This window comes from Neomonachus schauinslandi, chromosome 9 (assembly GCF_002201575.2).
Source record: "Neomonachus schauinslandi chromosome 9, ASM220157v2, whole genome shotgun sequence".
NCBI lineage: Eukaryota > Metazoa > Chordata > Mammalia > Carnivora > Phocidae > Neomonachus > Neomonachus schauinslandi.
In genome coordinates this window covers 101,847,208-101,874,768 of record NC_058411.1, presented here as the reverse complement: position 1 = coordinate 101,874,768, position 27,561 = coordinate 101,847,208, and the positions used below count along the sequence as shown (strand labels likewise).

The window sequence follows — 27,561 nt, the reverse complement described above, 5'->3', positions numbered from 1 at the left end:
AGATGTAAGTGCTACCACCAGGGGGAAGAAAGAACTGGGTATTTCATATTGGTTAGAGAGTTTTACTTTCTCCCCCAAACCACAATTTTCTTAAAAACTCTGGCAACAATCACAAAACCGTATGTTGCAGATGTCTCTGCTGTATTAAAACTTCTGCCATCGCTCCAACAGCCAGAATGGCTTCCAGGGTCCACTTAGAGAAGAGAAAGCAGGAAACCAAAAAAGGAGACAATAGGCTCATTACCTAAAAGACCCTAGCAAAAACAGAGCAAGTCAAACCAGCAGCCAAAGCCCTCCATCAATAAAAGGCTTGACAGTTAAAAGGCCCAGTTTTCTTTCATGGGAAAAAAGGGTTTTATCCGATTAAACAGGCCTCCAGATAATTACTTTTTCAAAAAAATTTTTTTTTGTTTTTTAACTCTTCAGTGACAAATGCAACCATAGCAGTGGCTTCCTCGCCTTTTTTTTTTTTTTGAGAGAGTTGGGGGGCGTGGGGCTCAAGGGAGAGGAGAAGGAGAGAAACTCAAGCCCACCCCATGCTGAGCCTGGAGCCGATGTGGCGCTTGATCTCACAACCCTGAGCTCACCACCGGAGCTGAAATCCAGAGTTGGACGCCTTAACCGACTGCACCACCCAGCACCCTGGATTTCTAGCTTTTTTGACCCACGGTTAAGAAATAGTTTTTACATCACAGCACATTACTCATATATACATACGTGTGCATGTTTATGTTTATACATGTTATATAACTGAAACAAAAGTTTCACAAAATAGCAGCTGACTTTTATCCTTTGTTACTTTTATACACCCGATGGACTCCTGTATTTTCTTTTCTATTCTCTTATGTTCTGGTCTATTCTCTTCCCTTCCGTTTAAAAAAAAAAAAAAAAAAGTTGGTCTGGACACACTAAACTGACTTCATGACCCAAAAATAGGTTGCAACCCATACTGAAAAGCGTTGGCCTAAAGATCATTCTCGAAGTCAACCAAAGGTCACATGCTCTTTCTTTCTCTCTTTTTAAAAAATCCATTGCTGATAAGGAGAGGCCACTCTAGCTTCACTTTTTAACGACAGAGAGAGAAAAAAACAACTTCAGGGCCCACTAAGCACTAAAATAGTTGTTAAATTTAAGAAGCCATTAAAAAGAGTGTATGTGTGTTGTTGTTGTTGTTCTTTCTGTTTTGTGGTTAAAGAAACATAGAAAGGAGCAGGGAGCTAAGCTGTAAAGGAGAAAAAGGAGAATTCTAATAATGGAAATACTGCCTGGGCCCTAAGCCCAATTTTTCGAGCATAACATTGCCAGAGGTTTTGCTTCCTCCATCACCTGAGATGCTTTGACCCACTGGCCTAAGGCCAAGAAGCAAAAGAGAGAAAAGGCCCAACACAAAAAGGCAGAAGAGTTCAACCCCCGTTTGGTAACTGACCTCATTCTAAATGAATGGAATGGGACTGTACCTTTTAAACGAGAAAATGATTGCCTACAAAATCAAGGACTCCCATTTAAATCAGTCCGCAATGGCTACAGCACAAATTGTACCAAAGAACAAAATGTAGTCAAGCAAAATGAGCTTTAGATTAGCTAAGACTGTATAATGGAATCAAATAATACCCCTCAAGAATCCTCACCCCCTCAATAGATAATGATGACAGCTATAATGAGATAGGCCAACACTAATAAAAATAGCTATCACTTCTCAAGAGCCCACTTAGTGCCAGGCACTGTGCTAGGCATACTTACTATATTTTATCACTACTCTCATAACGTGCCTCCAAGGGGGCTAATATGCCCATTTTACACAAGAGGAAACTGAGGTCTGGGTGGAGGAAGGCGAATGTCCAAATCAAGGCGTGGAGGAGGGAATGTGTACGCAAGAGGAAGGGCCCTGGAACTGAATTATGCAGACATCAGTCTTTAACTTCCAGATTCCCCGGACCCAGCTGCTGGTTTGGGGCAAACATGGTATTTGGTCATAAAGAGCAACAATAGGTATCTGCCCTGTTTGGAATGGGGAAGCTGTAGAGAATGTAGACACCTGACTTTGTGATAATGAGACACAAGTTATGAGGATAGAAGAGCTTTAGATACCCTGTTCAATTTGAAAGAACTTAATTATTAAGCAAGAAAAATACACAAAAATACTATCTATGTATTTCATAGAAAATATTTTTTCTTTAGAAAAGAAAAAACAAAAAACAAAACAACCCACCACTACATGCAGTTAAATTAGGAGGGAAAAAACCAGAAATGTGAACTCTCAAAAGCAGAAACTCGCATCACAAGGGTTACACAAGAAAAGAGAAATGAACTGCTGAACTGAAAATTGGAGGGGAGATCCCGCCCTGGCCATATCCATTGTCAGATGCACAAGCTTTGGAAAGAGAAACTGAGCACACCCATTTCTAAGGAATTCAACACCACTGCAGAATTCCTTTTTCAAACTGAAATTAAGCTCTTGGATAGTTACGTTAGACAGAACTTTCACCTCCCAGGCTGTAATACTGTGAAAAGAATGACCAGTTTGAATTTTTAAGCACTGGAAATTTCTACATTTGACAAAGTTGGTGCAGAAAAGGAAGCCACTTCTTTTTTGTTCTTAAGAGCAGATGTGACATAGAGATAAGAATAAGTGGAAAATACAGAAAGTTACTTGGAAGACAAAATTTACTCATTTTAAGTTTTAACATTCACAAACAAAAGCAGTTGAGAAGCACTCATGTAAGAATTGCCCTTAGCCAGAGGAAGATTGTTTTACTTTTTCATGGTTTTTTTTTTTTTTTTTAAAGATTTATTTATTTGACAGAGAGAGAGAGCGAGAGAAGGAACACAAGCAGGGGGAGTGGGAGAGGGAGAAGCAGGCTTCCCGCAGCGCAGGGAGCCTGATGCGGGGCTCGATCCCAGGACCCTGGGATCATGACCTGAGCCGAAGGCAGATGCTTAACGACTGAGCCACCCAGGCGCCCCCATGTTTTTTTTTTTTTTTTTTTTTAGTGTCCATATTACAATTTAAATTTACAACTTAAGCTTTTATCATTATTTTTAAAATGAAAGCTGTATCACCTAAAGTCATAAATGCACAGCCTACTGAATTTAAAAGAGGCACACATTACAGTTTTAAGCATAAATTGAGTGACTAAATGAACCAGAAATTCTTTAGGCAGTACAGGGGATTTTCTGGGCATTTGGCACTATTTGGAGGACCATGATTTACTAAACACCAATCCACCGACCTAAGTCATATTATCATTGCTCCCCTAGCCTAACCTCTGCCTCCCTTCCCACATGCCACCTCCCTACATAGCCACTTGTTTTGGGTAGTGAAGTAGTACCTACATTTATGCTCATCAGATTTTATTTGAAGAAAGAAGTCAGAAAGCAATTATCTAGTATAACTTCGTTACAATTGCAGGTACCAGCTAGGAAGCAGAAAAATGAAAATTATTTTAATTTGTGCCTTAAAGGTTAAATGATCCCTAGTTTTGAACAGATATTAGTTAGAACCTAGAGAGTTTCCTTGTGATTTCAAAGGGGAGAAAGGGAAGAGAAAGGAGGAAGGGAGGCAGGAAGGGTGGGGAGGGAGGGATGGAGGAGAGAAAGAAGGCTTAGATACTAAAACATGCTTTAGGTTTCTGCCAGAGTCTTACAAAAACCTAACACAAACCTCATAGTTAACTACTGCCAGTGGCATGTGCTTTTAATTATATTCTGAAAATGTGCAAGCAAGCAAGGCAAAATTATATCATGGTTCTCATTTACATTTATCATTCCCTCTCTACGGGAATATATAATCACATACAGACATCTGTGGATGATTATATGTGAAGATAAGCCTTTCAAGATCAAGTTTAAGAGTTCTAGTGTCTTTCTTCCTATTCATATACCAATCGGGAGGCAATTCACTAGAGCTGTTTTAGTGAATAGGGAAACGTGAGGAAGTCCAGAGGCTATCTCCCCACCATGTAGGAAAATTCTGTAATAATTTCCCTGATCCCCAACCCCCTCCTTCCCACAGTAAAGCTCAGAGATGACTTTTCTTTGCCCTATTTATAAGAATCACTTTGTACTTTACAACACTTTTCTTTGTAAGGATTCCCTATTTTTTTTCTTGAGTCAAAAGTAATGCCAAATCATCACCACAATATCTTGACTCTTCTGAGGCTCAATCAGAATTTCCCCTCCCCTAGTTGAAAGTGATATTTTCTAATATAAAAAAAAATTTCCAAGCAAAGCGGGGTTAGACTAGAATAAATATGAGTCACAAACATGAACTGAAACAGAAAAGGTGCTGGTGAAATCCCTCCCTTAACAACTTTATCTCACAACCCGGAGGTTTAAAAATGACAAACATGGTGACCTATCCAACAGCAACCTGGGTATCAAGTTTTTGTTGCTGTGTGGGGTTGTTTTTTGTTTTTTTTGCTGTTAACTACTTCTGCATGCTCCGCTTGTTACACACCAAGGATGCTTTTATACCAACTCAGTCAGGACCACAATGCATTCTGCTGGGAAGACAGGACTCCTAGTGATGCTGAACAATTAAGTAGGGGCATTTCACCTTCATATAGGATATAAATGAGGGATATGGTCAGTCAATATGAGGCAATACGAAGGAAAATGTGCTTGGCAAAAAATCCACCAAAACCATAGCTGGATTTAATTGGAGGTTAATTTTGAACTCTACCACACTCACTTTTATTTATTTTATTTATTTTTATTTATTTATTTTTATTTTTTTATTTTTTTAAAGATTTTATTTATTTATTTGAGAGAGAGATTGAGAGACAGAGAGCACGAGAGGGAAGAGGGTCAGAGGGAGAAGCAGACCCCCTGCCGAGCAGGGAACCTGATGTGGGACTTGATCCCGGGACTCCAGGATCATGACCTGAGCCGAAGGCAGTCGCTTAACCAACTGAGCCACCCAGGCGCCCTATTTTTAAACAAGATATTTAGGAGCGCCTAAGGGATGCAGTCGGTTGAGCATCCAACTCTTGGTTTCAGCTCAGGTCATGATCTCGGGGTCATGGGATTGAACCCCGCCTCAGCCTCCACACTCAGTGGAGAGTCTACTTGAGTTTCTCTCTCCCTCTACCCCTCCCTGTGTGCTCTCTCTCTCAAATAAATAAATAAATCTTTAAAAAAAAAAAAAAGATATATTTAAAGGAAGTATTTGCCGGGGCGCCTGGGTGGCTCAGTCGGTTAAGCGACTGCCTTCAGCTCAGGTCATGATCCCAGGGTCTTGGGATCGAGCCCCGCATCGGGCTCCCTGCTCGGCGGGAAGCCTGCTTCTCCCTCTCCCAGTCCCCCTGCTTGTGTTCCCTTTCTCGCTGTCTCTCTCTCTCTCTCTCTGTCAATTAAATAAATTAATAAAATTAATTAAACAAAATCTTTAAAAATAAATAAATAAATAAAGGAAGTATTTGCCAAACACAGTACCAAGAAGTTTTATAAAGAAAATTTCAAATTAAGGCTCTCCCTAAGGTCTTACATGTTCTTTTCTGTTCAAATGGCCAACATGGTTAAGATACAACAGGGTGAAATAAGCCTGTCAATCAGAGATATGGTGAGTGTATACAGGCTTGGAACAGAGCAGTTATAATATTCCAGTAAGTGAGACAATAATCTCCCAACCTCCCAACACGTAAAGGGGCAAGAGCTTCGCTGTAGTGACACCTATTCCTGAATTTCCCCACAATCTCAGCAATCTCTATACTTCTGATGTACAAAGGACATTGTATTATTTGTCCCCCTGTCAAAAAAAAAAGAAAAGGTGGGCTGGAGAAGCCAAAAGAGATTTTAAAGCAAAACACTTCAGCCAATGGAAGCAGAGTTGATCACTCACTTCTACTCGGGCTTTTGCAGATAAGACACAAATCTCCAACAAGCCATAGAATCCTCCCCCAACCCCTATTCCTGCTTTTATCCTTTGATACTGCAAGGGCTCCAGTGGGTCACCGCGCAGTAGTATCTTTTGGCAAAAGAACTTTCCTTAGGTTGAGTTAAGGCCTGGCCCTTCGGAGTTAATTAGAACCATACCACATAGTACTGTTAGTGTGCTGCTAGAAAATGCCTGTGGTATGATGTTAAGCTTTCATTCTCCCCAAGAGGCAATTCAGTTTCTCATCTTTTATTTACATACCAGTCGCTCATAATAGAAAACCAGCCTACACTTTAAAAAAAGAAGGCCAAGAACTGGCCCACTGGTCAGTGCCCACAGCTGCGCTGCCACCCTCCCCCAGCCTTTCTTCAGTAGAAAAGGCCAGACGGAAGAGGCAGTGGCACACTCTTCCTTCCCTGCCAAGGTCTTCTATGTCAAAAACCTGCCATTTCTCCAAGTCCAAAATGATCTCAGTGCCTCAGTGGGAAACGGGGAGACACGGTTCCACCACAGCAGGTCAAGAACCCAAAGGGAGAAGGTGTGTTGCCCTGAAGGTTGCCTCAAACACACACTAGGAGGCCTAGCTGCCGTACCACCGATTTCTCATCCAGGTGTGCTTTTGCATAATTCAAACTCAGTAACCACAGATTTGGGGTGAGGGGAGAAGTAGACAAAGTGGGAAGCAAGAACCTAATTCACTTTCAAAAAATTGTCTTAAAAGAAAAATGAAAGTGACAGGCTTGTATATGGCTCAGAGACAGCTTACTCACAGACCTAGAGAAAGCCTCGTTATCTAGATCAGGCCAATGTTCTCGGGGTGCTGACAACTCTAGAGAAGGCCAGAGGCAAAGAAATTGTGGCCTATCGCCTGCGGGAAAGAAAATTTTCAGGACCCCCCTCTGTCAAAATGAAATCAAAATCAACGTTCCAACGAAGATTTCACAGGTTTCACAGAAGATGTCAATGTGTAATTTCTCAATTTAACCACCGCAACCACAGCAGACCTTAATCCAAGGCTTGAGATAGCTAGAGCTACAGTCTAAGATGATTCTGTCTTTAAAAGATAAATGGGCAGGGGCGCCTGGGTGTCTCAGTCAGTTGAGCATCCGACTCTTGATCTCAGCTCAGGTCTTGATCTCAGGGTCGTGGGTTTAAGCCCCGGGTTGGTAAAGATAAATGGGCAGTTATTCTCAACATGTTTTAGTAAGCAACTATAATTTTAATTTCAGAATCATCCAAAAAAATTCTGAACTAAAACTTTTAAAAGACCCTTTCCCTCAAAGATGTGAGCTTTAACGAATCCCTTCATCACTATCATCCTAAGACCTCAGTCTCGTGACAATTTTTTTGAGCACCAATTATGTGCCAACTACAATGTCTAGCAATGCAAACAACACAGAGGAAAAACAAGCTTCTGTCCTAAAGAAAGTTATCACAGGCGTGGGGAGATGGGGATGCAGAGAAGGAAGCCAGTTCTACTTGAACACAGGAAGAACATGGGAGATGTCATGCAAAAGTCCAAAGTACTACAGGGTACAGAGTACCTCTGAGGAAAGAGAAAGTATCTTCCAAAGGGAGGAGGGCGGGGACAAGGCTCTGACATGGTGTCACATGAAAGGAACATCCTGAGGAGCATCAGGAAGGAAAGGTAGGATGTCAACAGGCAGATACGAAGTGTGTTCATGAAACAACCCATTCAGGGTAGAGCAGTGATTCCTAGACTTTTTAACTTTGTGAATTGGTAAAATTTCAAGTAAAGAAAAAATGATGGGATGGTGGTGGTAGGTGGAATGGAAGAAGTTGAAAGAAGGAATATACTAAGCTAGGAACTGTTATCCCATAAAATTTGCTTGGGGAGAAAACTGAGCTAGAAATAGCCTTTTCTCCCTCAGAGAAACAAAATAGCAAGAATTTCATTGCAATTTATTTTTTATTTTGCAAATGATAGTGAGATAAATAATGACCATCTATTATCACCAGCATTTTACAAGTAAAAGAGCATTTGAATTCCAAAAATATAGGAAGCGCATCATCTCGGGAACTTAAAAATGGCGTTCCTTCTCACAAAAGGGCAGCTAGGAACCTTACACTGGTCAGGTGAAAGCTTGGCCACAGCCTGCTGGGTACACCAGTTTAGGAGGCCCTGGGTTTGAGTGTAGGACTCCTGTAAGAAACAGAAGGAAATACAAGCTGACGCCTCATTGTAGGGAGTATGGAAGGATAGACTGAGAAAGATGTATTCAACTAGGCAAAGTGAAAAATAAGACTTTTAAGAGAAGGGGCAAGGGATTAGTGTGATTAATATCTAGAGTTATGCTCTATGATGAATTTGATCAAAGTGTACAGGGTAGAATGGGGGGGCAGGGGTATAGCCCAAGCGAGGCCAGAAGTGTCCAGGCTGCCTGGGGGACACTGCAAAGTCCAGGTGAGAAGTGTGGAGCGCCCATATGAGGGGGGTAGAAGAAAGAATGGGAAGGAGTTGGCAAAAACTTATATGCAGGATTTGAATAAAAGGAAAGAACCAAAGATGACTTCTGGGTTTTGAGCCTAGGTAAATGAAAACAAAACAAAACAAAGCTGATGGTAGTGTTAACAGATATAGGAAAATTCATGAAAGTGTATGCAGTAAGAGGAGGAAATGAATTCATTTTGGGGTAGGACATGCAGGGCAGGAGGTTGGGAAAGGCTGGGGGTATAACAAGATAGGAAGTTGGGGAATCCTACGTGGAAGGCTTGGAAGGGGGCAAGCCTACCTCCTTCAACACTTGGGGATTTTTTTAACTCTTTCTACATGCCAAGCACTGTGCTAGGTGCTAGGGATAGACAAAGAACAGAGCTGGTACCTGCACTCACAGAGAGTCAATCTGGCAGGGAGAGAGACCTTCATGCAGTAATCACACAGACGAGCGTGATTACAAATTGTATTAAAGTGCCTAATTTCCAAAAGAGAAAAAAGGAAAAAATCGAGAACAGACACTTGGACAACGACTTCAACTAAAAGGCGAAATGAGGCTACCAGTGGAAACAGAAGGCACAGTTAGAAGAGTAGGAAGCAAATTGGAGTAGACAATTCCTGGAAGCTGGTAGAAGAATGAGTTTCAGGAGCAAGTAATAAACAGTGCCAAATGCTGCTGAGAGGCCAAAGGGGGCAAGCATGGAGAAAGGGCCACCGGCCTGTTCAATGAGGAGGACAGGGTGACCTGGACGCAGTGTGAAGCCAGTGGAGCAGGATTTCAAGGGGTTAATGCCTGAGGACAGAGAGAGAAGTGCAGGTGACAAGACTTCTCTTTTAAGGAGTCAAACAACAAAGGAAAGGGCAGGGACAGATGGGTGACTTGAGGAAGTCATGCATTTATGGGGTCTCCTTATTAGAACGGGGACGATTTCAACAGAGGAAGAGAAAGAAAAAAAACCAGAGGACGTAAGAGAGAAGGCAACAACGGCAGAGGCCGGTCACAAGAGAGAGGGAAGGTATTACAAGAAATCAACCAACAGGTCAGCACCGCCTCCTTGGAGAGAAGGCGAAAGGAAGCGAGGGAAGGCGACAGTACCTAGAAATTAGAGATGGCAAGAAAGAAGGTCGAGGAAGCTCCTGTTAGGGGGTGGTGGGGTCTTTCCTGCAAACTACGGGAAGAGATGTGAGTAAGCCAAGGACAGATGGGACTTGAGGAGATGGCATCCGCCATCAGCTGGACATTCACTCAGCAAACATTCCCTGGGGGCCTTCCATGTGCCAGAGAGTGTGCATACATGCCTGAGCATAAATGAAGTGATTAGCAGGCATGTGTTCTTCGGGTAAAAGAGAAACAGGTTGATTCTCTCGCTCTTGCATCTGGAAAAAGACTATTAGCAGTAACATGTGATAATTACACATCCTTTGAAGCTGATGTATGTGCTAATGGATGAGATGTCAGTACTTCAGGAGCCCAAGATCCATTCCTCAGAAGGAAATGGATGGTGTCAGTTGACTTATTCCACAAACAAATACTGTGTGCCTGAGTATCAGATAAACAAGCTCTCAAGAGGCAAGTCATGGTTCCTGTCCTCCAGAAGGTCACAATCAGAAGTAATGATCTGAATGCTTCTGCTCTTTCCACCATTTTGGCACATTTCATTGCTTGGAGCATTAGCTGAACCCACCATCACACTCTTTATGCTTTATTAGAAGGTAAGACTCTGGCCATCTGAAGATAGTTAACAAGATACGCTTCTGGATGCAACGTAACTTTACGGAATGGACTGGACCAGAGAGCTCCATAGCATGGTTTTTCAGTGCCATTAAGCCTCAAAATGAACTTTCTTTTCTTTTCTTTTCTTTTTTTTTTTTTTAAGGATTTTCTTTTTAAGTAATCTCTATACCCAATGAGGGGCTCGAACTTACAACCCCAAGATCAAGAGTCACATGAGCTCCAATGACTGAGCCAGCCAGGCGCCCCCAAAATGAACTTTCTTAAAACCACTGCAGCTTTTAAAATTACAAATCACGTGCACATAACCCTGCATATGTTCTTTCAACTAGAGTCACAAGAAAATCTATGCTCCTTACCTTGGCCCTCGAGGCCCTTCATGACGTGGCCCCCGCTACCTCTTGACCAAGCCTTATATGTATATTTTTAATGTTTAAAAACACTTTTAAGCTAGCGAAGAGCATCTCACCTCACCTTCCCGGTCCAAAGCAAGTAGTGTAGAAAACCAAACCCAATTTCAGCTTTGTGCCTACCATGTCCATACAATCATTCGTTAAGTACTAAATATCACAAGGGGGGCAAATTGTGCTTCACACTCATACTGACACATTTATTCCCCTAATTCTCTTGATGAGACAGTTCAATGATTAAAAAGAAATTAACAGCATGTATCGATATTATAAAAACGTGATTAATGACTTTTTTGAGATTAAAGCATCATCATCTTGATTATTTGGTAAAGAAAAGCCTATCAACTAACTTTCAAGTTGGGTAATTTACTCCATTAAAATCAGCTACGGTGTTTTAAGATTTAATGTATTGTTCAAATTCATGTATGCAAACAAACTCATTAAAATTTGGGAGACTTCACTCAGAAACTCGCTGCACTTAAAATTCAGGGCCCTAACAGAGGACAGTGAGCTGGGATATTTAAATTGAAACATTCGTCCCACCTAGACAGGGTACTGTGCACTGTTTTTTGTTTTTGTTTTTGTTCTCACCCAAAGGAAGAATTCAAGATGCCCTGGGAATCGGCAGTAGCCAGGAGGCTGCAGAGAATTTACTCCTTACGTTACACTGACATGCTGCCCCTGAGGTCAAGGGCTGCTCTTGGACACCTTCTTAAAGCCAGCCAAGGCCAGGGACATTCCCTTTCACGCCGAGAAGGAGGTTAAAGACAGATATTTCTTTCTTTTTTTTTTTTAAAGTTATTTATTTATTTATCTGAGAGAGAGAATGAGAGAGAGAGAGCGCGCGCATGAGAGGGGGGCGGGTCAGAGGGAGAAGCAGACTCCCTGCTGAGCAGGGAGACCGATGCGGGACTCGATCCCGGGACTCCAGGATCATGACCTGAGCCGAAGGCAGTCGCTTAACCAACTGAGCCACCCAGGCGCCCAAAGACAAATATTTCTAATTCTGGCTTTGTAAAATGCATGTGGGCCACAACTTTCAGAATGAATTTTCTAGAAAACTGAAGGACACCCCAGTAAGTAAAGCAAAATGTTCCCACTCATAATTTTTATGGAACTCACTCTAACAAGCGCTTCTTAAATTACCTGGAAAAAACAAAACCCCTCACCAATTACTGAGCCTGGCTGCATGCTAGCCCCTGGGCTAAACGCTTTAGTACAGCTCCATCATTAAAACACCTCACAGCAATCCTCTGCACAAGAGGAAAACTGATACCAAGGAGGTCAACTTGGTGATATCACCCAGCTGGTCAGGACACCTGGCACCACACTGCCTCCTTGAAGATAACTCACCTTTTTTTTTTTATTAATATTTCTGAGTCACTGCTGGTGTAGAAAGGCACAGGGTTATAAAAGCAGACTCTGGAACGAGACTGCGTGGATTCAGATCTGGGTTGGTTTCAGTCAGTACTTACCAGCTGTGTACCCTTGAGAAGTTGTTCAACCACTGTGTGACCCCATTACCTCTTTTGGAAAATGGGAATAATAAAAGAATGCACCTAAGAGGTTGTTTTGAGAATGACATGGATCAATCCATGAAAAATGTTAAGCCATGTAAAATGCCCAGAACTGTACCTAGTATATAGTACGTACTCAATAAATGTTACCTCTTATTAAAAGCAAGTGCTCTAACAAGGAAGCCCCGAGGGATTGCCAAAGTCCTCCCTCACAGCCGTCTGGACCTCAGTGAACTGGGCCTGAGTTCACTCACACACATGCCTTTTTTGTGTGTGTCCCATGTGCCGAAGATAATATACACAAGATGATGCATTTCATTCTCAAAATAAAATGAAACCAAAATCCTGAAAGGGAGTTACTATCCTTCCTTCATCAATAAAGAAAATGCTTAAATCATTTGCCCAAGGCTCTCAAACAGGACCTTAACCTTGAGTTTGTCTCAGCAGTCCAAGTTCTTTTATCTACACCATGTTATTTTGTGTTCCTAAGTCTACTTTTCCATTTTGTCAGTGAATCCTTTAGTTATCACTCAGGATCAGAGTTTTGGAAGGGTCTTTAGAGTGTACTGCACACAACACTCCCTTTTTGCTTCTGAAGAAATGGAAGCCCAAGGAAGTTACTACTAAGCTGCCAACAGTCCTATAACAAGTGTCCCTGCTGCAGTGGCATGCTGCCACTTTTTCCTCTTGGATGCTGGTGGCCTGCCTCTCGGAGGCCCTCAGCTCTGCTCCTAATCTTCTAGGAGCTCGGAGAAACAGATGACCACTGTAAAAATCCAGAATGCGATGAGAGAGAGACCCAGGGGCTCCCCTAGCAGGCAACTTCATGAGTTTTAGCAGATGGGACTTTTTTTTTTTAATATTTTATTTATTTGACAGAGAGAGACACAGCGAGAGAGGGAACACAAGCAGGGGGAGTGGGAGAGGGAGAAGCAGGCTTCCCACGGAGCAGGGAGCCCGATGCGGGGCTCGATCCCAGGACCCTGGGATCATGACCTGAGTCGAAGGCAGATGCTTAACGACTGAGCCACCCAGGCGCCCCAGGACTTTTTTTTTTTTTAAATCAAGTTTAGCTCCCCGGACCTTTCTGCTTTTTGGCTCACCGGGCATTCTGGAAACTCAGGGTTAGCAAACCAATCAGGTGTTAATCTAGTCTACAATGTCCCTGCGATTCTGAGGAAAACTGCCAACCAGGGCTTTACAAACAAAACCCAGAGTAGGGCCGATTTCACCCCAGAAAAACAAAGGACAGGACAGGCTAGCACAAAGTTTAAACTTAATTTGTCAAAGGAAAGAAGCTGACAATTAAAGCAGCTACGCCTAGCACGTTATAGTCTAAGGCCAACAACATACAAGCAGAACAACCAACGGCCCCATGCGGAGAGGCAGCGCTGCGGTGCTGCTGTAATTAGTTCCCTTCCCACAAGAGAGCTGGATCCGTAATTAAACTCTGTCCCTCCCTGCCCCCAGTCTGCTGCGCACATATTTGACTGCTTCCTAAGGGACTCCGTTGGAGGCCAGGAGACAAGCCCACTGACCTCCCGGGGCCAATAGGCAAGGCGATGCCTGTTGGCGTTAGGCATACGGGAGCGCGTCTGCGGAGAGGCTGATTTCACCCTTCCGTGCAACACACTTCTCAAATCACTTTACACAGTTGTGACAGACCACAGAAAGGGACTGCTACTACAGCCTCAGTGCCAACACAGTCAGTCCCACGGAGAACTCTGGGGCCCGATGTGGGAGGAGCAGGTTGGTGTACAGAGAGTGTGGTCGTGGCCTCTCTAAGACTTACTTGATTGATCAAGTCAATTACTCTCTCAGAACCTTAGCTTCCAGAGTAGGGAGACAGTAAGCTCTATCCATAGATGCCATTACTGAGGAGTTTAAATAGAGATGTAAGTGAAGGCACGTTGTGAACCTAAGGGTCCCAGGGAGATAAGAGGCAACTGATACTGTCCGCTAATCTAACTGGTCTCCTGCATACAATCCTCAGTGACTCCTGCCCTTCTCAGGACAAAGTCCAGACCCTTGAGCAGGTTTAAAAGTCCATCACAACCTGCCCTCTAATTACCTTCAACTTCACCTCCCACCTCACTTGAGGCTTCAGCCGAACAGGATGTCTTTGAGTTCCTCCAGAGGGCTGTGCCGTCTGGTGCCCCTGCGGCCGGAGCCCGCCCTCCCCGCACTCTCCCATTCTACCCAACTAAGTCCTCCTTCAGGTTCTGATTTTAGCTTAAAGGCCATTTCCTCCTCGAAACTTTCCTCTACCTCTCCTCCACGCTTTCACAGCCTCTTCCATTTACCGCTTTGGAGCCCTCTTCATCATTGTGTTAAATTGCCCGGATACTTGTTACTCTTTCCCCTCTCAGAATTTTGTGTACGAAACCATGTTGCTGAATAAGTGAATTTAGTGAAAATAAAAATGACTTAGTGTCTTCCATTAGTAAATGACTAACAAAACCTCTGCAGTTCCCACTCTAAACTTTATAAGCAACCTCACCCCACTGCCAGTCTCCCCTTGTAACCGATAAGAAAGCAAAGATCACGAGAAGAAGCTACAAGGTTTGACCAAAAGCAAATGGTTAATCAAGGGCAGAGATGTGCTTGGACCCTGTATCTCCTGGTTCAGTCCCTGAATTTTCTCCTACAAAATGTTGGCTATGTCCAGATTTTATGCTATACCACTGGCATCTTTTCATAGCAAGAGAACTGAAGGCAGATGAGGTGTAAGAGAAAAGAGACTCGAAATTGGTCCAAAACCTGATGCTCAAGGCCTGGCTCTGTGGGACCTGGCCATCTCCATGCCTCCAGGCCTCGGGCCCCTCATCTGTCAAATGGAAGTTTAGCACCAGCAAACCTAAGCAGCAAAAATCTTCTTGGCTTTTTAGATTATTTTTCACCTACCTCACCATGTTTTATGTAAAGAAAATGAGATAATTTGAAAATACTTTATTCATCTCTTCTCAAAGACATATTTTTCCAGCTTTTCACGTGGTTAATTTTTTGGTGACGTTTAGCTTTATTATTCAAACCAAAGCACTTTTTAGAGGGGAGGAGAGGCAGAGGGAGAGGGTAAGAGAGAATCTTAAGCAGGCTCCACACCCAGTGCGGAGCCAGAGATGGGGCTCCATCTCAGGACCCTTTGATCCCGACCTGAGCCGAAGCCAAGAGTTGGACACTTAACCGAATGAGCCACCCAGGCGCCCCGAACCAAAGCATTTTTTAAGGACAGGATTCAAATTCATTAAGCAATCTCTTTAGGACTACAAAAAGTTTAACCAATTTACAAGATCAACACAGGTTTGGCTGGAATTAACTAGTGCTACTATTTCTTCCTTCTGTTTTCATGTCATCAAGACACCAGCGGTCACTGCAAAAAGAACCCTTGCCCATAGTCATTAACTGAAGAAAAAAAGGACAAACCCTTTTTTCTTTACAGACACTACTTGATTTCATAGACTCACAGAATGCTGCAGCCAGAAGAGACTATGAAAACCATCGAAGCCTGTATCTGCCTTTCACAATGAGAAACCAGGCCCAGGCTAACTCCTTGGGAGGGGCATAAGCAGAGCTGATTGCAAACACACACCAATTGTTTTTCAGAGTATTACATATTTTGCAATAATAGATGATTTGAACAAAAATGTGGTAAATCATATACTGAGATCACAACACAAATTTAAAATGTAATGGTATTTGTCAAAGTTGAAGGCTGACGGGCCAAGATAGAGGCACACCTGATATTATGTATGCATGTTTTAAAATTTGATTATAGGGGTGCCTGGGTGGCTCAGTTGGTTAAGCGTCTGCCTTCGGCTCAGGTCATGATCCCAGGATCCTGGGATCGAGCCCCACATCAGGCTCCCTGCTCAGCAGGGAGTCTGCTTCTCCCTCTCCCTCTGCTCCTGCACTCTCTCTCTCTCTCAAATAAATAAATAAAATCTTAAAAAATAAGTAAATAAATAAAATAAAATAAAATTTGATTATAATGGAATTTTCTGGAAGTGAAAGAGATTATTTTGCTTGTCCCACCAATTTTCCATGCTTCTGTAAGACCAGAAATTTTCAAAACAATAGTAAGTAGACAAAAGGGGAAATGCACTCACTCAAATTATTTGTTTGTGGACAACAACCTAATCTGTCACTGTTCGTTACTGGCTGTGACTGAGACAAGCACCAATTTTTTACTAACTAGTTCTAAACAATACAAGACAGCAATGAAGTCAAAAGTCACTATTAATCCTCACACCCTTTTATAATTATTTCTTTTCTTAAAGATTTTTAAGTAATCTCTACACCCAATGTGGGGCTTGAACTTACAAGCCCGAGATCAAGAGTCACACACTTCTCCGACTGAGCCAGCCAGGTGCCCCAGTCTTCACACTCTTACAGGCAGAAGTTTCTAACTCCTTCCCAATAGTTTCTCCAACTACTAACAAAAGCAAAAAGAAGGAGTAGCCAAAGAAATGGACAGGGGTGGAGGGTAGAATGTTGTTTTCATTCTTTTCCTCTTCCCAATCCAACCCCTCTCCCCAAACCCTGGTAAGGTTGAGGTGTTAGTGGAGTCTGAACTGAGACAGTGGTCTGAATCATTCCAAAACTGAAAGAGTTAACTCTCAATAAGAAATTGTTTTCCATGCCATCTCAAGATTTTATTCAGAGACCTTTAGAAAGGAAAAAGTAAAAAGTTCTTTGTTGAAAACCATAAACAGTTACCCCATCCAAATTCAGAGGCAACAAACAAATTACAGTAGGGTTAGTCACTGACCGCTCACAATGCAAACCCTTCTATTTATTTTTTGTGATGGAGCTTGTGTACTTGTGTGTATGAGATTAGAATATCTTGTAATACCTATTCCAGATAAATTTTGCATAGGGCCATAAGAAACAAACTCTTACAATTCAACTCTTAAATAGATCACCCTATACTTCATGTCAAAACGTGAGTGTGTATTTTAGAATGTTCCTCCACTTCATATATCAGGAAAACATCTATAAGTAATTAAAATAATCACTGCCAAAAATAAATAAATAATCACTGCCAGGTTCTTTGCCAAAATATGCAAAATCACAATGGGCTGTGGGGAAGTCATACCAGTCCCAGCTCCACCAGCAGAAAGTTAGGCAACACGACACACTGCTTGACCGCTTCGCAGCTGGTTTTCACCGTGATGAGGTGGGATTCCATCCCTAACCCGGCTTTTGCAAACAAAGTGCTTGGAAGTCCTGCAATGCTAGCACCAGGTGGCAACTAGCACTGTCCTAGCCTCTCTCTCAGGGAGAGCAAGCCTAAATTTGATCAACGTGAAGACATAGAGAGCTTTAGCATTTTTTCCCCGGGAACCAAGAATTAACATTCTGGGCTGAGGAAGATAAGAGCTACTTGGAAAATGTCGGAACGTTCAGCAACAGGTAAATCCCAAAGCGCCCAGTCACACCAGTGCCGAATGCTACAGGTAAGACAGCGAGAAAATAGGTATTTCATCATAGCCAAGTAACAGGTCTGCTGCAGAGAACAGTTTCCAACTGCCCCTACCACTTTATGTGGCTTCCCAAAGGAAGTCCTGGGTAATTTAAAAAAAAAAAAAAAAAAGGCAGACATTTCTTCCTCTAAAGACAATCAGGTACCTACTTCCTTGAAGGTCCTTTTTTTTTTTTTTTAAAGATTTTATTTATTTATTTGATGATAGAGAGCACGAGTAGGCAGAAAGGCAAGCAGAGGGAAAGTGAGAAGCAGGCTCCCCGCTGAGCAGGGAGCCTGACATGGGGCTCGATCCCACGACTCTGGGATCATGACCTGAGCCGAAGGCAGTCGCTTAATCGACTGAGCCACCCAGGTGCCCCGAAGGTTCTTATTAATTCAACTCAAAATAAGAAAAATCCCCCGACACAAAACGAGCAGAGGCAAAGCTCACATCTCCAGATACAACATATCCAATTATCATTCCCGGATACTATTTTTAATACTGAAGTTGAGTCCTAAGATGATGGACAGCAAACCTATTCACTTGCAAGAAGAGATGGCAAATGTGTAGGGCAAAGGCACGCACCCTCTCCCTCCACCAGTGCGGCAGAGGTCAGGGGTCCATCACAGCCCTTGGTCTCGCTGAGCTCAGTAGGCTACACCAGGCAGCGCTGCGTGGGGGGGGGGGGGGGGTGTGGGGGGGGGGCGGGCGCCACTGGTCCCGCCCCTGCCCAGATTCGTGCTGAAGTCTGGTTCATCCCAGCTTTGCATATTCCTCAACATACAATGCCCAAATACTGAAATGGGTCTTCAAAGAAAGCCACTTCATGACAGTAAAGCCCTTCATTTAAGCCATAAAGTGGTCATTTTTTTTTTCTACCTTCTGTAATTTTAGAAAGGTCCTAGGAACAGAAAACCTAACTGTAAACATTCGTTTTACTCTAGACCCTATGCCATTCCAGTGACATACACAAGAAGTTCTATACAATAAGTGTTTATACTCATCTCTTTAAAAACAGAATTTGGCTTTATTCAACCCAAATGCGCAGCCCGGTTCCAATCCACTCACTACCCTGTCGCTCAAACAAGCGCTGGGCAGAATACAGACACAAACAGAGCTCCATCTGCTAATTAAAACTGGGCATGAAACTGTTAACAGGCATCTGTTGCATTGTTTGAAGCTAATGGGCAGAGACAAAGCTGCCATGGCTCTTCTACAGCAAACCCAGTGATTTCACTCATTTTCTATTTGGTATTTATGTCAGTGGGGGATTGGAAGCCGGGTGTTAAACAGCTTATTATGGAGACTGAAATTTAAGTGATATCTTACCTAGTCTAAAACATCCCTTTAAAACCCATAATAGAAAGATATATAACATTTTATGCTGAGGAAAATACCATTCTTGTGTTAAGAATTCCAATTAAGCACTTCTGATTGTTATCTCAGACATAATCTAATTATAATACCATGAAAGAGAATAATAACCAAAATTGAAGCAATGCTTTATAGCTCATATAGGGCTTTCACAATTCATCCACCAAGCCATTCACGCATCCAGCTGATGAGTCACTTAACATGGGCCTTGGAAATTTAAAAGGTGAATAAGGCTTGATTCCTGCCCTAGGGAATTCATAGCAACCCTGAAAAGTTGGTATAATATTATCAGACTCTATTACAGATGAAGGAACTAAGGCCCTAGAAGGACAAGTGACTCACCAAGGCCAGAAAACGAGGAATGCCAGATGCCAGGACGTGAACTGACTGCAGACCCCACTGCTCCTCTTAATTCACCACGCTCTCTCCCTAACACCAGACATGGAACAGTCCACTTCATCGCTACTTCCATTTCAGAAGTTCCCTATGATGTTACGCTCCACGGTATTACTCACCACCTGAAATCCACTTCTCCATCCCCCCTCCAAGCTTCTCCTCATCCTGCATGAAATCTCTTTCCTGCAGAACCCTCTAATTTCTAATAATACACACAAGAGAGTTGGTCCCAGAAAGGCTCCGTGTGCAGGCAGGCAGGCCTCGACGAGACCCAGCCTCAGGCCGTGCCAGCTCCCCCCGCCCCGAGTCGGTCTTCCGCTTCCGGTTCCATGGTTCTTTTCAGATCCAGTTATCAGACTTCATGCAAAAATCAACTGCTACATTTTTCCTGGTCTTCAAAAGCTAGACTTATTTCCCTCAAAGACAATATCCAAACCTATTTCCCTCTAGCTCTCTCAGTGGGTCCAAACAATCCTGGCACTGCTGCCCAGACAATCTCCTCCCTGATTTGCTTCAAGGCAGAACAACTGGCAAAACGCTTTTTTGTAAAGTACGCTTAGTCTTAAAACATATCCATAGTGTATCCAAGACTCAGTTTCCCCACACCCACTCTCTATTTACTGAAGGGCTTTTCTCATTCACTAGAACACTAATTGAGAAGGTTAAGTTTAACCCTTTATTATCAAGCATTAAGCTCTACTTCTGCTGAAACCGTATTGTTAGGAAAGCTATCGCTTAGATGGAAAATCTCCTGACAGCTTTGAGAGAACACAATGACATTAAAATAAGGCTTTATGTACAAAGTGTTCAATTTGAAGTTGCATGTTCCTTGCATATTTCTGTTTGAGAGGCTGAAACCAAGGAAAACAACTATGAAAATTAAAATCCACTTGCTCTACGTATCTGGATGATGCTCAGCCAAATGTTGATGACAGCTTGGATAAAAATGTAAATATGACAAAGTTTGTTTTTCAGTCAATAAGTCTTGATAACAGCCTTGAATTGCTACCAACCAAAACCAGTTTTTAATTTTAGGCTGGGGTCGACAAACTTTTTCTACAAAGGAACAGTTAGTAAATATTTTTATAAGCTTTGTAGATCCCATATGGTCTCTGTTGTATATTCTTCGTTTTATATTTTAATAACCCTTTAGAAATGTTAACTAGTGTTCCAAAGGCACAAAAACTGCAGGCCACATTTGGCCCCAGGCCATACTTTGGCAACTCCTGATTTTAGGAAAAGTGAATCCAAGCAAAAAATGCAACGTTACAGAATAAAATATCTAAAAGCGCTCTGATGAGACCAGGCTGCACCAATTAACCAGCATACTGCTATTAACATGATTTCATTAGCTATTTTGCACGTGGAAGGAATTTTAATGACAGGATGCACTTTGATCTCCCAACCTGTAACTAGGGACACAAAAGAAAGGGCAAAGGACGGCTATCATATGCAGAGTTATCCCAGGAGAAATTCCTCACAGCAAAGCATAAAGGCAAAATCTAAGTCCTCCCCGGAAAAGGTGGTGACTTGGATTTATGGGGCCGATCAGACTGAGGAGAATTAGCTGCAGCTCAACTGTGAGAAGTCACACAGACTTGAATTGGGGGCTTCACGAGAAGTTCTGCTACAACCAGCTGTGCGATCTGTGTCAACTTAACCTTAGTTTTCCTACTTACAAAATTGGGGCAGAGGTAGAAAGTCGATAATCTCCAACTCTTTCTGCTATCAAACTATGACTATACTAAATAATGAAACCACTCAGGAAATACCCTACCAGGAAGAGGGGGGAGGGCAGGGGAGAGACAGTGAAGGGAAGAGGCTCACGTTGTCCAGTTAGGGCTAGGTTTTCTCTTTCTGTTCTATCAGCACCTTGCTCAGTACAGGCCATTCCAAGGTGTCGGTATGGCCTCATATCAATAGTCAACTGCACCCACATCCCACAGGAAATATAATGCACAGCTGACTGTATTACTGTTTCCTGGCTGTCTTAACATCACATCTTACAGACATTTAAAACATTATGATTATGTAGGAGGTTTGGGGGAGCTCATCGAAAAACTTTTTTTCAGGGGCACCTGGGTGGCTCAGTCGGTTGAGCTCCTGCCTTCGGCTCAGGTCATGATCCCAGGGTCCTGGGATCGAGCCCCGCATCGGGCTCCCTGCTCAGCGGGGAGTCTGCTTCTCCCTCTCTCTCCCTCTGCCCCTCACACCACCCCCCACGCCCACCCCACTGGTGCTCTCTCTCTCTGCTGTCTCTCTCTCTCTCAAATAAAGAAATAAATCTTAAAAAAAAAAAAAAGAAAGAAAAATAGAAAATTTTTTTTCAGTTCTCAAACCTCTGAACTGAAACGCTGGTTGGTCCTAGGCACTAGGCCTATAATTTCAAATGGATACATCATCCCTACTCAATAGTTAACGAATATTACCTGACTGATACACTTCAAGATTCCCAATGGGTTCAGGTGAAAGATAATGCACCCTCCACCACCCCCAAGAGCAGAAAGGAAATGTGGGGAGATGGGATCTCAGAGAAGGTAGCAGAACCTTAGAGAAATGAGAAGAAAGTACTCATGAGACAGCCGTATCTGTAATCAAAATGACTGTCTCCTTCCTTTCATGATGGCCGAATCACTACCAAACAGGATCTAAAGATGGCAGATGCCTTTTTAAAAAAATGACTTAACTTTGACAAAGTAATATTAAGACTAAACATGTATCTGCACGGGAAGAAACAAGCACACATGCATATCTACCAAATCTCACACACACAAACCTCAGGTGTTAAGAAATGGCTTTTTCCTGTGATGCTGACCTTATCAGGTTTAGTGAGCAAGGCTGTGGCAGACTGTCAAAACCCAGTCAGAAAAGCCCAGGAACTTATACACCTAGGTACCTCAAAAAATAATTATGTCTGCGGAGGAGATGGACCACCAACTCTTACCTCAACAACTTCAGATCACCAGCAGACGGGGGAGAGGGTTGTGGGGAGTGAGCATTGCTGCTAGACATGGGGACACTCCAAGCCTACAACTGCGGTTAGTGAACGTGTGGAACTTTTTTTCACTAGAATGGTGTTAATATTCACCTTCTTTTCCCAGCTTAATTTTAAATGCAAAGCATTAGGTTTCAGGTAAAAAAAATTTTCTGCTGTTTGAAGGCAGTACCACTTCCTGTCGGGCTCTGTGGCTAAATAAGACGCATGGATTTCCCCTCCTCCAGGTCAACTGAAGACACAGCTCATAGCCTCTTTTAACCACATCCACCCCACAGAAAATACAAAGACCAAGATCACATTTGAGACTCATCCCAATTAACGTCTACCTTATGTTCCACACAGTTTCAGGACACTGGTTTTCCTGCCTTCATAGCTGCAATCCTTCACGGAACCAATTTCAATTAAAAAAAAAAAAAAATCCCCAAAAAAAAAATTCTAAACCAAAAAAAAAAAAAAAAATTTTAAAAAAAAAATAACAAAAAAAAAAACAGACACCCCCACAGGAAATGTGGGAAAAAAAAAAAGGCCAAAAAAAAAAAAAAAAGGAAACTAATAAAGCTATTTCAAATGAGCAAAAGTCAGCCAAGGAGCTTAACAGAAACTACATCAGCGAGACTCACTCACTTTTGACACAGGAGAATGCTTCTGGGAGGGTCACACGAAGAATGGACAAAAGGCTACCCACTCAACTTGTTAGAAATTGTCCTTTACCATCTGGACTGCACTATGCATTCAACAATGTAAAAGATTTATTCAGGGTTTTGAAATTAGTACCAGCATCCAAAACTAACGTCCTTTAGTTGCTGTGACAGCTCCCACCAAATCTCTTAGGAATATACTTGAGACATGACATTTAAAATCTGCTTCCTCAGAAAAGAAAAAGTCCCACTCAAGAATGACTGCCAAGAACTTGCAACTCAAACTTCCCTAAACCCAGACATCATAACACTGGGGAGGTTTCAGAGCACTCAATCCATCTGAAAGAGGCCAGAACAAACAAACATAGACTTCCCTATTTCTCAATTTTAAGAGCGCTCTATACTCAAATATTCTTTTTTTTAATGGTAAATTATCCTTAAAACACACAATATTCAAATACAATTGTTACCATAGCACCATAATAATCCCAGAAATTCACGGTGAAATAAGCTATAAGAACCATGTGAAAGGTGCTTAAGTGAGCTACTATTAGAAACCACAAACATCACCCAGACAACCAAAAGCTAAGATTCTTAAGGTACTTAACTGCAGCTATTTAACAAAGGAAATGATGTTAAGGTCACTTGTGCAGGCAGCTTAAAACCAGCTTTGATTTGCTCTTCAGTTTATGCTAAGTTACCGATCTCCTTACCTGAACACAAAGTCTGCCAGGACAAAAGTAGAAAGGACAGCTCCCCGCCAAGATCAGGAAAAACGATTAATCAATTCAAAGTAATTGGGGGGTACACTGTATGTTGTGATTCATTTAGCAAGTAATAATTAAAACCAAGGCAAAACGCATAGGGAGGCAGGCAAAATGTAAGATGAATTCCTCCACTGAGAAGTTATTAAACATTCAAGCCCAAGAATTTACAAAGTTGAGAAGTGATGCTTCTCAGGAGATGGTAGTAAAGGAGTGAACCCTATTTTCCTGACCACACCACTCCCAAGAGTCACCAATTCTCTTAACACCGGTTAAGGCTCACAGAACAATTTAATACTCTGTAGACACTATTCCACCATTTGTACGTTTTGCTCTTTCTCCTGCACTTGAGCCAAAGGAAAGGGAGAGAGAAAATGGTAACCAGGGTTCCCAGTTATTGGAGAAAGTCCTGTGCCCCACGCTTCCTTCCACTTCCTCTCCCTTTCCCATTTTCTCTGTCTTCTGGGCTCAACCTCTGGAGTGTATATTCTGCTTCTCTTTTTCCTTTCTATCTCACACCCAGCTTTCCTTTACTTTCTCACCACCTGTCCTCGCTCTGACCTCTGATCCCCTGAACTCTTCTCCCCATCCTGCAATTTTTGTTTTGCCCCTCCCGTGACAAGAGATACAGACCTCTTGTGGCCAGTGCCCCCCATCCCTCACCTCCTGATCACTCATTCCTCTGAATTCCCTTCCGATTGTTGGGTTCTCACCTCTCTTGTCCCTTGTCCTCTGTTCTTTTACTTCACGTTCCTCCCATTCCCCCAAAGCTTCATTTCCCCCTTCGCATTTCCTTCCTCTTTCCTGTCTTTTAATCCATTTCACACCCACTATCCCCTTCTCTTTCTCCATGAGATTTCGTGTCTCCCGTCCCCCACTTTGTCCCGCTAAGACCCTTCCCTGTCACTCTCCCAACCCTCTCATTTTCCTCAATACCCCTAGTCCTTGTTGCTCTGGTTCTCCTTCCCCTTCCTTTGCCCCCAAGTTCCCTCTTCACCCCCCCCAGCCTCACGTCCCCGCCCGCCCCTCTCCCTCACTCCTTCACCCTCTCCTACTGCCCTCGCCGCCCTGCTGTCCCCAGGGTCCCCTCCCTGGGGCTCCCAAGCCCTCCTCCAGCCCGCTCCCCGGCCCGCCTGCACCCGCCCCCCATATCTCCCTCACTCCCCGTCCCCGGCCGCGGCCCCTCCCTCACCGATGGTGGAGATGAAGGTGGTGTTGAAGGCATCCTCGGAGAAGCGGAACAGGAGGCAAGTCTTGCCCACCCCCGAGTCGCCGATCAGCAGCAGCTTGAAGAGATAATCGTACGTCTTCGCCATCTTCTCGCTCCGGCCCTCTGACCCGGGAGCGAGAGAAGCGGCGGAGAGAGGCGGGGAGGGGGCCGCGGGCGAGGGGGCGTGTCCGCCTAGCCACGGCCGCTCGCCCCGCCCTGCGCCCCGCCCCTTCCCTTGGAGAAGGCCTGCGCGCCCCGCCCCGCGCGGCCAATCCGCGGGAGCTTCGTCATCATCGCCCGCGTCCCAGGGTTAGATGGGACTTGTAGTTCCTTGGAGGAGCCTCGGGCGTGCCCGGCGTCGGCTGTCCGAGCAGCCCCAGGGGATAAAAGAAGATCCGCGCCTTGCTGGGTGAGCGGGTGGATTAGACGTTTCCACCGCTGCTGGGAAGGAAGACTCGGTTTCGAACTCTGCGCGTCGTGCCGCGGGAACTCAACTTCAAGGTTTCTTTGTCTGTGGGCGCCTTTCAAATCCAGACCTCGGAATCTGAGTCCCACGACTCCCGCATCTCTTCCGCCCGGACCCGGAGCAGAGATGCTTTCTTTGCTTCACGCTGCTGTGGCGCAGCCTGTGGACTCTCTGCAGGGTGTATTATCTGGCTTCTCCTCCAGTTCTTGCCCAGCACCACCTCTGTGCCCCCTCCCGCAGCCCCTCAGTTACAGATCTCGAAAAGAATGATTGCCGTTCTAACTTAAACCCCAGTCATGTTCTCTTCACGCCCCACACAGACCAGAGCCAAATACGCTTGGTATTTTAGAGGATCTGCTATGCAGACCACTCCCCTCCCCCTGCAAGACGATGGATAAAAAATCTGGGAATTGAAAATATTAAGGCTTGTGCTACAGGTCTGTGTCCTATAAAGTGGCAAGCATTATGTGAGACAGGAACTATGACCGTGGGAATCTAGAGAATAAGATTTGGATTTTGTGTTGGCTGAGCGGCTTAACGGCTCCATCTCGGCGCCCCAGTTTTCTCATCTGTAAAATGGGTATAAAACAAGCTGTTTCATAGGGTTGTAGAGAACATTGAATGAGATACTTAATATGAAAGCACTTTGAAATCCATAGGCACTGTAGAAATGTTAGTGGTGGTGGTTACCTTCTTAAGCCCTCTGCAGGCTCTCAATGGATGACAAATGAAAGGGGGTGCATCATTGTTATACTCACTCTACTCCTTTATTTACTGGTTTAAACTATTCTTTGTTTTGTGGATATAGTGTTCAGGCCTCTTTCATTTCCTAGTGGCAGAAACCCAACCAGATCAAGTTCTCTGGAAGGGAGATTTCTGGCTCAAGTAAAGCCAAAGGGCAGGGAATGGCTACGCAGGTCTAGGACCAGAAGCTCTATCCAGTCAGGGCTCTGTCTCTCATCTCTTCTCCCTTCTCAGTTTTAATTTCTAATATGCCAAATACTGATTGATAAGACCAACATGAACAAAAGCTCTTCAGAGTCCTCAATAATTTTTAAGAGGATTTTTAAAGGTGTCCTGAAGTAAAAATATTTGAGAATCACTGGCCTAGGCATTTACCTTAGATCTAAGGAAATACCTTCTGGAAGGTTAGAGGAGGTTATTAAGGGAGCCAGTGGACTCAACCATTAGTGGAATAAGGAAAAAACTTGGGACAGTTAGTTAAACAAGACAGGCTTTTCTAAAACACATCTTGAGTGCCTTGTGACTTCATGTATGGTGCCAGTGATATTCCATTCTTGGTCTTGTTGTGGCAGAAGATTCAGTTGGTCTTAGTATTGGCCTTCACCTTCTATGTGGAAAGAAGATGAAATGTGTCATTGACTCACACTTATTGATAATACAGTACCCAGAAAGTTGCTGCTAATCGAATGTCTAATTCCTGGAGCCCACTAGATGGGAACAAAGCTCCTAAGGATGTCAGTGTCAGTTTCTGTCCCCTCAAGAGAAGGGCCCTGCCCTCTGACCCTTTGCCCCAGCCAATTCTTGGACAAGCCTGTAAATTTGGCCTCAACCGGGGCTGAACAAGCGTGAACAGCTCAGTTCTATACCTTCACCTTCATTCTGGAAAAGAAGAGGGAAAAAAATCTTCTGAGACCAGTGAAATCTTTCTTTTATAAAATGTGTACTGATTAGAAGAAATTTCAGCCCCACTATCTGCATGTAACTGTTGGCATTCGTTTTCTGTATGAGTAAGAACACACTGATGTGGTATAGAACTTAAGTTCAGAAAGAAGTTAGAGTTAGGAATTTTAAAGTCCCTAAATTTCCTTAGGGGAATTTTGTTAATTGATGGGAATTAAAAAAAACAACAACAACTGTGTCTTATTTTCACTTCCCTGGTTTTTCTCTACCACCAAGTGTATATAATATTGGGACTTTCTAGGTGGTAAGTCTGTGTATCACTGTTGAACCATTTAAGAATTTTGATATATGGACACTATTTCAAGAAGAATCCAAATTTTTCCCTTTATGCATTATTAATTTTTATATTTGTACAACAGTGTTCTTAGAGATCAGATTTGGTGGTGGTAGCAATACCATTAAATCAAGGTACTTTGCTCAAAGGACTGGACAATAAGTATATTTGTAGAGCTGACGGTACCACACGGAACAGGTTGCTGGTTGCCACCTTCCTTTCTCCAAGTGGCATTGGTGGACCCCCTTTCTAAAAATCCATGCTACTGTGCTCTGAGGAAAAC

General features: G+C 43.3%; 1 protein-coding gene across 1 annotated transcript in view; it reads right to left on the bottom strand.

The window, feature by feature from the left end:
* Positions 1–25,000, bottom strand: part of RAB8B (RAB8B, member RAS oncogene family) — a 58,525-nt gene extending 33,525 nt beyond the window's left edge. Inside the window, exon 1 of the mRNA XM_021693700.2 lies at positions 24,817–25,000. Within this exon, the coding sequence (XP_021549375.1) occupies positions 24,817–24,940 (124 nt within the window). The 5' untranslated portion in view covers positions 24,941–25,000. The remainder of the gene's footprint in view (positions 1–24,816) is intronic.
* Positions 25,001–27,561: the final 2,561 nt, after the last annotated feature.